The 10,105-nt window shown below is 34.7% G+C and overlaps 1 protein-coding gene and 1 pseudogene across 1 annotated transcript; both read right to left on the minus strand.

The window, feature by feature from the left end:
• Positions 1–1,230: 1,230 nt before the first annotated feature.
• Positions 1,231–3,681, minus strand: LOC121476158 (annotated as a pseudogene).
• Positions 3,682–8,728: 5,047 nt separating this feature from the next.
• On the minus strand, positions 8,729–9,875 carry LOC121476160 (olfactory receptor 51A7-like). The gene is made up of 2 exons (XM_041729893.1): positions 9,421–9,875; positions 8,729–9,215 (listed from the first exon to the last, which is right to left on the minus strand). The coding sequence occupies exons 1-2, from the start codon at positions 9,873–9,875 to the stop codon at positions 8,729–8,731; spliced, it is 942 nt and encodes a 313-aa protein (XP_041585827.1).
• Between the last annotated feature and the right edge of the window lie 230 nt (positions 9,876–10,105).

The following is a 10,105-nucleotide window of genomic DNA, read 5'->3' on the forward strand; positions in this document are numbered from 1 at the left end:
GGGTGGAGTCTTACTGAACTCCTCAACAAGTAATTTCCTTTTCCCAAATGTGGCCTCACTTACACATTCATTCAACAGCAATTATTTATTGGAGGTTTATTCACATCAGAAAATATGTTGCATATTAGGTACACAAAGAAAAATAAAATGGATATGGTTTGCCTTTCTTTGAAAGCACACTTTATTCAGAAAGTATAAAGAAAAGATAGAATTACATTTGTGGTCAATAATAATAATAAACAGAATAAAAGATAAAAGAAGCTGGAAAAGAGATTTCAAAAAGAAGGTCATGTTTTGAACTGAGGGTTTAGGGAAGTATTCTACAGTGAACTTCAGTCAAAATGTAACAAAAAAAGTAATAGAAATGAATTATAAGAAATTGGTGCCAAGAACATTCTAAAACTGAAGGTCAGATGTGATAACTCACAAGAAGCAGAGAGCTCTGTAAATTCTACAAATATGTAGAAGATGGAAAGGGCTGGAGTTTGATGACTGTTTGATGATATTGGAGAAGTGGAGAAGATCCAGTCAATGTATGGCCTTTTTGTATCTATTTCATTGCTTTAATTCTATTCTCAAAGAAATAAGAAACTTTACATTTAAAAAAATTACATTATTTAATGTTTAAAGATATGACTATTTATATATTAAAGATATGACTCTTGTCTTTAAAATAAAGAATCAATTAGAAAGTAGCAAGAGTAGATGTTTAGAAACTTGTGAGGTTATTATAGAATTTCATTAAAGAGATACTGGTGACTTATACTAGGATGAATAAAATTAAAGTAATGAGAGGAAGACAGACTAAGTTAAAATTTTAGTCTAGACTTGAAAGAAATTAATACAGATGGATTGCATTTGAGAGATGAGGAATCAACTTCTGTATATCCCTCAGAAGGATATACATGGAAATTATTGTGTATTAGCATTTTTGGATTTTATGATAGATGACATCATAAGACATCTATTTTTAAACTGATAATGGATTTTCTTATATCCCTTAAGGAAGGGACCCCAAGATAAGTACTTTCTCTTACCAGTCCTATTTATACTCATGCCCAGTATCACTTATTAATGAAATAAATCTTACATAATTACAAAAAGTGATACTGATTCATCTTTGTGTCAAATATTAGGTTTTCTGAAACTTATCTTGGAAATCTTTCCCTAAACTGACTGCTGTGTTTCCTATTACAAATCACTGTTGTATCTACTTCTGACATAATTTTACTACAATCTCGCTCTAATTTGCCTAGTTTTCACACAGTACACGATGGGATTCATCACTGGAGGCACAAGTAAAAGAACACTTGCCATGAGCATATTGAAGAGAGGTGAGACATGTCAGACAAAGTGATGGACAATGGCAAGGTTGATGATGAGCAAGTAGAAGATGATCACTGCACAGAAATGTGAAACACAAGTATTGAGGACCTTGAGCTGATCCTTTCAGGATGCAATTCCCAGCACAGTCTTGAGGATCAGGATGTAAGACATAGCAATAAGCATAAAGTCTACCACAAGGCAGAGTGCTTCAAAAAGCCATAGATTACATCAGTTTGGTTATCAGAGCAGGCCAACTTCATGACATCCTGATGGAGACAGTAGGAATAGGATAATTGGGTTTATTTCTTGTTTTTTTGAAATTTTATTTATTGATTCATGAGAGACACACAGAGAGAGGCAGAGGTATAGGCAGAGGGAGAAGCAGGCTCCATGCAGGGAACCTGACATGGGACTCAATCCTGGGTCTCCAGGATCACACCCTGGGCTGAAAGTGGCACTAAACCGCTGAGACACCCAGGCTGCCTGGATAATTGGTTTTTATTACAACATTTCAAACTTCTCAAAGTGAAAGGGAAGGGAAGAACCAGGAGGAAACTCTGAAAAAGAAGATCATTCCTATTTTGGCAATTCCGACAATAGTCAGAAAGAAGCTATATCTCAGAGGGTTGTGGATGGCTAGGAAACAGGCAAACGACATGATCAGGAACATTGCGGACTCAAATACTGTGAATCCATGGATGAAGAATTCCTGGGCAAAGCAGGCATTTGGCAGAAATTTCAGAGGATTGAATAAGAAGATCCTCCCCATGGTAGGTAGAGAACAGGGATAAGCCCAGTCAGATATGGCCAACATGGAAAGGAAGTAATACATGCACTCATTCAAGGAAAGCTTTGTCTTGATGACAAAAAAGTGCAGTTTCCCAGAATAACAAAAAGATACATGCTGCAGATGGAAATAGAGATCCAGGGTGTGTGTATATTCCAGCCCTGGCACCCCAACCAAGAGGAAGGTGGTGATTTCAACATATGATGTATTGATAATGAAAATGATACATTTAGAGGTCTCTTCAGTGAAAGGGAGAGAAATGCTGAATTAGTAAAATATGATTATCTGTAAATATCACAGAAAAATAGTTTTTAAAAAGCTTCTTACAACTTTTTTTGACAGAACAAAGCATGTATGTGGCTGCCATATTAAGAAATATACATGCCACTTTGAGCTAGTGTCTTCAAATATCCTACTTGGAAAAATTCTTTTTGGCCATATTTTCCCTATAGAGAAACTGAATCTTTATTTTGCATTCAGATGGAGGTCTGAATTCATTTTTTTCTGTAAAATTTTAGTAACCAGTCATCAGTTACCCCCTTTTTTAATGTGTCAAGTATTTTACTTAAATTCTAGTTAGTTAATATATATTGTAATACTAGTAAGTATTTACCCTTTCTGATGGCTGGATATTATTCCATTGTCTGTGTGTGTGTGTATATATATATATATATATATATACACACACACACAATATATATATATATACAATTCATTTGTATATACAAATTCATACAATTTCATATATATATATACAATTTCATATATATATATATATGAAAATCTAAAGATATAGCTTCTATTTCAGGATGATAACAAAGAAGAACAAATTAAGCCCAAAGTACAAAGGAATGATAATGGCAAGATCAGAAATCAATAAAATATGTATCTGACATAAATAAAATCAAAACAGAAGTCTAGTTCTGTGAAAAGTTTAAGAATATCCATAAAAAACTTAGCAACTCTAAACAAGAGAGAAGAGAGAAAACAAGAAATGTGTATTAATAATAAAAACAAGAAACAGATTTTACTAACAATATAAAGGATATTCAGAGAATACAATGAATATGATTTTTTAAATATTTTTTACAATAGAGTAGATAACTCAGATGAAATGAACAAATTCTTTGAAAAATACTTATCTCTAAAACAAGAAAACAAAAAGCTGGATAGTTCTTTATCTGTTAATAGCACTTACTTCATATTTTTTTTTAAAAGCCCTCAAATCAACTCCAGGCTAAGAGGCCACTCTTCTTATTTATATTAGGCATTTAACAACAACAAAGAATAATACCAATATTATACATACTCTGTTGGATAGAGATTAAACACTTCTCCACTAGTTTAATGTGTGATACCTAACCAGACAATTACAGTACAAGAAACAGTAATTGATGGTTAATATATTCTGTGAATATGGATATCTACAAACATAACAAAAGTAGACGTAGAATACAGTGATATATATAAAAAATAATACATTGTGAACAAGTGGAGCTGATCATAGAAATACATACTTTTCCATAATCATGAATATATTTCACACTGACATAGAGGAAAAACTGCATTCCACCTCAATAGATAAAATCCTAATACATTGTCTTCACAAAACCTGAGTAAACTAGAAATAAAGGGTACTACCTTGAATTGATAGACATATGTAAAAATGCTAGAGCTGACATTACAATGATTAAATAATGTTGGGCATTTTCTCTCAATGACATGTAAAGTTTATGATGTCCTATCAGTATTCTGTTCAAAATTGCACTAGATATCCAGGATTGTGTAATGTGGAAAGAAGAAAGGAATGAAAAAAATAAAAATTTGAAAGGATAAAGTAAAAATGCCTGTACTCACAAATGATATGATTGTTTAGAAATCTATAAATAGGGGCACCTGGGTGGCTCAGTCGGTTAAGTGCCTGCCTTCAGCTCAGGTCATGATCCCAGGGTTCTGGGATTGACCCCCAAGTCCGGCTCCCTGCTCAGCAGGGAGCCAGCTTCTCCCTTTCCCTCTGCCACTCCTCCTCCTTGTGCTCTCCCTCTCAAATAAATAAATAAATAAAATCTTTTTTAAAAAATAGAAATCTATAAATATTAAGAATAAGTTTTTATTATTTTTAATTTTTTAAATTTAAGCTTTATTTTTTTAAGTTTCTTTTTAAATTCCAGTTAACATATAGTGTAATATTAGTTTCAAGTGTACAATATAGTGATTCAGCACTTCCAGACAACACCCAATGCTCATCACAAGTGCCCTCCTTAGTCCTCATCACTGATCTCACCCATTCCCCTATTCATTTCCAATCTAGTAACCATCACTTTGTACTCTATAGTTAAGAGTCTGTTTCTTGGTTTGTCTTTTTCTCTTTTTTTTCCCCCTTTGGGTTTGTTTTGTTTCTTATATCCCATATATAAGTGAAATCATATGGTATTCGTCTTCCTCTGACTTATTTTGTTGAGCATTATGCTCTCTAGATTGTCTGTCATTGTAAATGGCAAGATTTCATTCTTTTTTAAGGCTAATATTCCATTGTATGTATATACCACATATTTTTTATCCACTCATCAACAGATGAGAGTAAGTTAGTTTTAAAAAGCCATCCAGCACTATACGAAACTGTGTTCCTACACAACTAAAAAAACAATTTGTAGGGATCCCTGGGTGGCGCAGCGGTTTGGCGCCTGCCTTTGGCCCAGGGCGCGATCCTGGAGACCCGGGATCGAATCCCACATCGGGCTCCCGGTGCATGGAGCCTGCTTCTCCCTCCGCCTGTGTCTCTGCCTCTCTCTCTCTCTCTGTGACTATCATAAATAAATAAAAAATTAAAAAAAAAAATTAAAAAAAAAAAAAAATTTGTATAAATTTAAATAACACTTATGTCAATCAAGGTATTTAATCAGTAAAGTCAAATGTGTAAAAATAAATAAAATAAATACTTTTAAGATACCTGCACCAATAAATTCAAAACATTGCAGAAGATTTCAAGAAGACCTATATAAAAGGAGAGATCAGGCTTATTGATTAGAAAACTGTGTTGCTAACAATTATTCAGAAAGTAGCATTGACTCAGCACAATTCTAATCGAATCCTAGTAGATTTTATTGTGGAAATTGACAAGTTGATTGTAAACTTTATGTGGAAATGCAAAAAGACCTAGAACAGGCAAGACAAGAAAAACATTGAATGAACCACACCATAAGATCTCATGATTAATTCTAAAGTTGCATTTATTTAGGAGTGTGGTATTGATACAATGTTGGAGGAATACATCAAAAGGATGTAACTGACTGGTCCATGAGCTAAACCTGGGTAATTGGAGGCCCCTCAGCACCCCCACTTGACCCTCAAATGTACATTCTGTACACTCTTTTCACAGTGGGAGCCCTGAAATTTTCAAGGACATAGCTTGGAGGAAGGAATATATTATTGAGACCATGTGGATGGTATATATGACTGAACCCCATTCAAGCTTCTATATATAATTTTAAGGTTCTGGCAGGCAGGTATGGAGATTTACTTGTCTTATGACTACCAAAAACAAGTCTCATATGTTTTCGTGCTTATTAAACCTGCCACCTACCAAACTGGAGGGTTATGTCTTTTTCTTTGTTCTCTGCTTGCCCTACGTGTATGGGGAGCAGTTTCTATTTTACCTGAGAAATTCCTGAGGTTCAAAACCAACACACAAGAAGAGACAGAGTGACAGTGACAAAATTCAATAGGGAAAGGAAGATCTTTTCAAGAAATGGAGCAATTTGTATATATAAATAAATGAATAAATATTAGCTTTATCAGAAATTTCAGCTAGATCATAGATCTAACCATTAAATATAAAAGGAAAGAAAACAAGTAGAAGAAAAAAAATGTTCATGACTTTGGAATAATCAAGGACATAAGAAGACTAGCCCTGAAGTAAAAATAATCACTTATAACAAACAAAAGAGGAGAACTTTTGTTCACTGAAAGACACTTTTAAGATGAAAAGACAAACCATCCACGAGGAATAAATATACTTAAACACAGTTCAATTTGCATTTAGGAAAATAAAAATTAGTATCATAATGATACCATTCATAAATTCTATAGCTGTGATAAGAAAACACATCTTGAAGATTATCTATAGGAATTTTATTTATAACAGGCAAAATTTGGAAGCAACTCTAATATCCATCAATAGAATATTAGGTTACAAATAATTTTGTAGTATGATTTAATTGGCCTGCGATGTTACATTTATTACCAGACTTTAAAAACCTCCCAAGTGATTGTAATGCCTTGCAAAGATTGAAAGGTGGGCTTTCCATGGCTCTTATATAGGTGCTATCAGTTAAAATGATTATATATATATATATATATATCAGCAAACTTGTCTGTCTTCTTAAATGTAGCATTCTAAAGATAACTTACCACTTTAATGATGAATTGCACTCTCTAGTAAATACACTAATTCCTAATTCTTTGTGTAGAAGTATAATGGATGTATTTTCTAAGAAATCCCAATAAAATTACTACAGGCCACCATTTGAGTTCATTTCTTATGTATTCTTTAATAATTTATTCCTTAAATCACTTTTTTTTCCTATTTTTTTCTCAATGATGTCAGTCTGCCATCTTTGGCAGGTCTATGAGACAGCTACTGGTTTTATTTGGTTTTCCTTTACTTTATTCAATTTGTTTTGTTCTATTTTTTCCAAATACTATTTCTCCAACCTTCCTAGAAGAGGAAACTACTTCCTTTGTTTATTCCAGTCACAGTGATTGTAGTCATGCCATGACTAAGTTTTGCCAATCACATTGAGTTCATATCCATGGGTAGTATGACCAGTCCTGGTGTAAGAGTATCAAGCTATTCATATTTTTCAGCCCTTTTCTTAAGTCTGTAAGTGAAATTCATAATGAAAGTCCATGCTCTTCTTTGTTAGTGGAGGTGTAAAACATGTCCCCACTATCCATTCCTCCAATGTGTGACCATTTACTCATTATATAGGGGGCTTCATTCAGAATAGTGATTGAAGCAAAGAAAGGTTTGATAACTATAAGAGCAAGAGTTGGTAATGCTAACAATGACTTCTACAACTTAAGGATGATGAAGCTCCCCAAGTTCCCACAACTTCTATTTCATATCTGTGAGCCATTGCAATGTCTTACCCTAGAATGTTGTTTTGGGGCACCTGGGTGGCTCAGTGATTGAGCTTCTGCCTTTGGCTCAAGTCCTAATCCTAGGGTCTGGGGATCTAGTCTCTGGTAAGGCTCCCTGCAGGGACTCTGCTTCTCCCTCTGCCTATGTCTCTGCCTCTCTCTGTGTGTCTCTCATGAATAAATAAGTAAAATCTTAAAAAAAATGTTGTGTTGTTTAGGATAATATGATATAATACTGTCTCTAGCATGGAATGTTTATCTTACTAATATAGGCTTTCTAAATTTTAGGATTTAGTGTGGATTAAATAGTAATGCTTATTACATGTGAGAGTAAATTCAGTTAGATAACTTTTAGTGAAGACCTGGCTAGATCTTATCTATATAATGAGATTACTCCACTTATTTTTAGGATTGCTAAGTATATTCATGTTTGCTTTTATTTTAATTTATACTCAAGTAATTAATTTGTAGAAGTGAACTTTATATTAAACGAGAATTTTCAGGCATACTTTGATAGATCTGTGGCTTTCTTATCATGCTTTATAGTCATGTCTTCAAAATGTTCTAGGACTGCTATATTTTAACAAACATACAATAAATAGTTCATATGTTCCAGGTACTTTTCTAGACACTGACAGAGATAGAAATTAAAATGCTCTACTTTGGTCACATACACATTGATGCAGGATTTAGACAATTAAGAAATAATACTGCGTTTAAAATGTGAAACTGGCAAAAAGACAGTGCTATACAAACTAATAAGGAACAGCTTACTCAATATGCATACTAAAGAAGATGGTTTATTAAATATATTGCAAAAAATTTAGAATACAACTTGATAACATATTTGCTCATCTATCACTGTATTTACATTTAGTACATTTTTCACGGTACTTGAAGATAAGAACATTTTTATGATTTATTTGACTTGCTGATGAAACACACAACTAGGCATACATATATCACTTTCCCTACACATAAACACACACATATACACACAAAATAGGTGTTTAGGGGATGCTGATGCTGTGCATGCGCGTGCACGTGAATGTGTGTGTCTGTGTGAGTGATTAATCTTTCAGTTCACTTTAGTTAGAACTGATCATGCCTGAGTTAGAGTTATGTTTGCTTTTTTCCCAAAGGGACATACTAATTTTCTTTTTTTAAGAATAATAAATCTAACATTTTAATCAAATTAAGATGGCACTTTTGTGGCTATTGTGGATATAATCATATAACTGGTTGTGTGGAGAGGTAAAAGAGTAAAAGGACATAGAAAATGCAATGGTTAATGTATTATAACCCTAAGCCATGTAGGATGTTGTTGCTGCTAAATGAAATCAATAATTTGAAATTTGATGAGCCTATATATGAAATATATATTTTTGTCAATCTCTATTACTTCACTGTCATTCTTGGATCCCTGCATTTGTGCAAAGTGAGCTGGGCATTCATTGCAGCTGAAGCTTTCCATCAACCTTTTATCTCACATAATTTCATGAGAATCAGATTTCTAATCTGCTGACTCTTCACAGAGTACACAAGGGGATTCATTAGAGGGGGAACCAGAAGGAAGGTATCAGCTATGACGACCGTAACAACTGGAGAAACGTTTTTGGCAAAGCGGTGAATAATAGCCAAGGTAATAATAGGCACATAAAAGATCAGCACAGCACAGATGTGGGAGATGCAAGTGTTGAGGACCTTGAGACAGCCCTTGTGTGAGGTGATGCCCAGAACAATCTTCATGATCAGCATGTAAGACACAGCAATGCATATCAAGTCTAACATAGCTGTTAGAGCCACAAGCAGTCCGTAGATGACATTGACTCTGTTGTCAGAACAGGCCAGTTTAATGACATCCTGATGGAGACAGTAGGAGTGAGATAGAAGGCTTTTCTTACAGAATCTCAGCCTCTTCAGAATAAAGGGGAAAGGGAAGACCAATAAGAGACTTTTTTTTTTTTAATTTTATTTTATTTATTTATGATAGGCACACAGTGAGAGAGAGAGAGAGGCAGATACATAGGCAGAGGGAGAAGCAGGCTCCATGCACTGGGAGCCTGACGTGGGATTCGATCCCGAGTCTCCAGGATCGCGCCCTGGGCCAAAGGCAGGCGCCAAACCGCTGCGCCACCCAGGGATCCCCCAATAAGAGACTTTTTATAGCAGATACAAGGCCAATTTTAAAGACTCTTACACTATTCAGAATGGAGGTGTATTTCAGAGGGTTGCAGATGGCTATCAAGCGATCGATAGACATGATGAAAAGTACTGATGACTCCATGGCTGAGAATCCATGAATGAAGAACTCCTGGGCAAAGCAAGCATCAGGGGAGATTCCAGTGGCATTGAACAAGAAGATTCTCAGCATGGTTGGAAGGGAGGAGATAGACAGTCCCAGGTCAGAAAAGGCCAGCATGGTCAGGAAATAATACATAGGCTCATGCAGAGAGGTCTCTGTTTTTATGAAAAAGAGGATAGTGCAGTTCCCCAGGATGGCAAGGAGGTACATGAGGCAAATGGGGATGGAAACCCAAATGTGAGAATGCTTCATCCCTGGGATCCCAATGAGGAAGAAGGTAGAGATTTCCACTTCAGAAGTGTTAAAGGCTGACATTGCAGTAAAGTGAGATCAGGATGTGGGTCTCAGAAGACACAATCTACAATGGCAAAAACTAGTTTGCTTAAATGTATATTTGTGTAGTCATTTGTCTAGTCACTCAGGTCAATGGAAATCTTATGATTCCACTTATTCTGCAATAATTCTTAGGATGAAAATAAAACATTTTGTAAAATACACATAGGAATAATATCATGACACATGTAAGCAGGATACAGAAAAAACAT

The sequence above is a fragment of the Vulpes lagopus genome, chromosome 15 (genome assembly GCF_018345385.1).
Source record: "Vulpes lagopus strain Blue_001 chromosome 15, ASM1834538v1, whole genome shotgun sequence".
NCBI lineage: Eukaryota > Metazoa > Chordata > Mammalia > Carnivora > Canidae > Vulpes > Vulpes lagopus.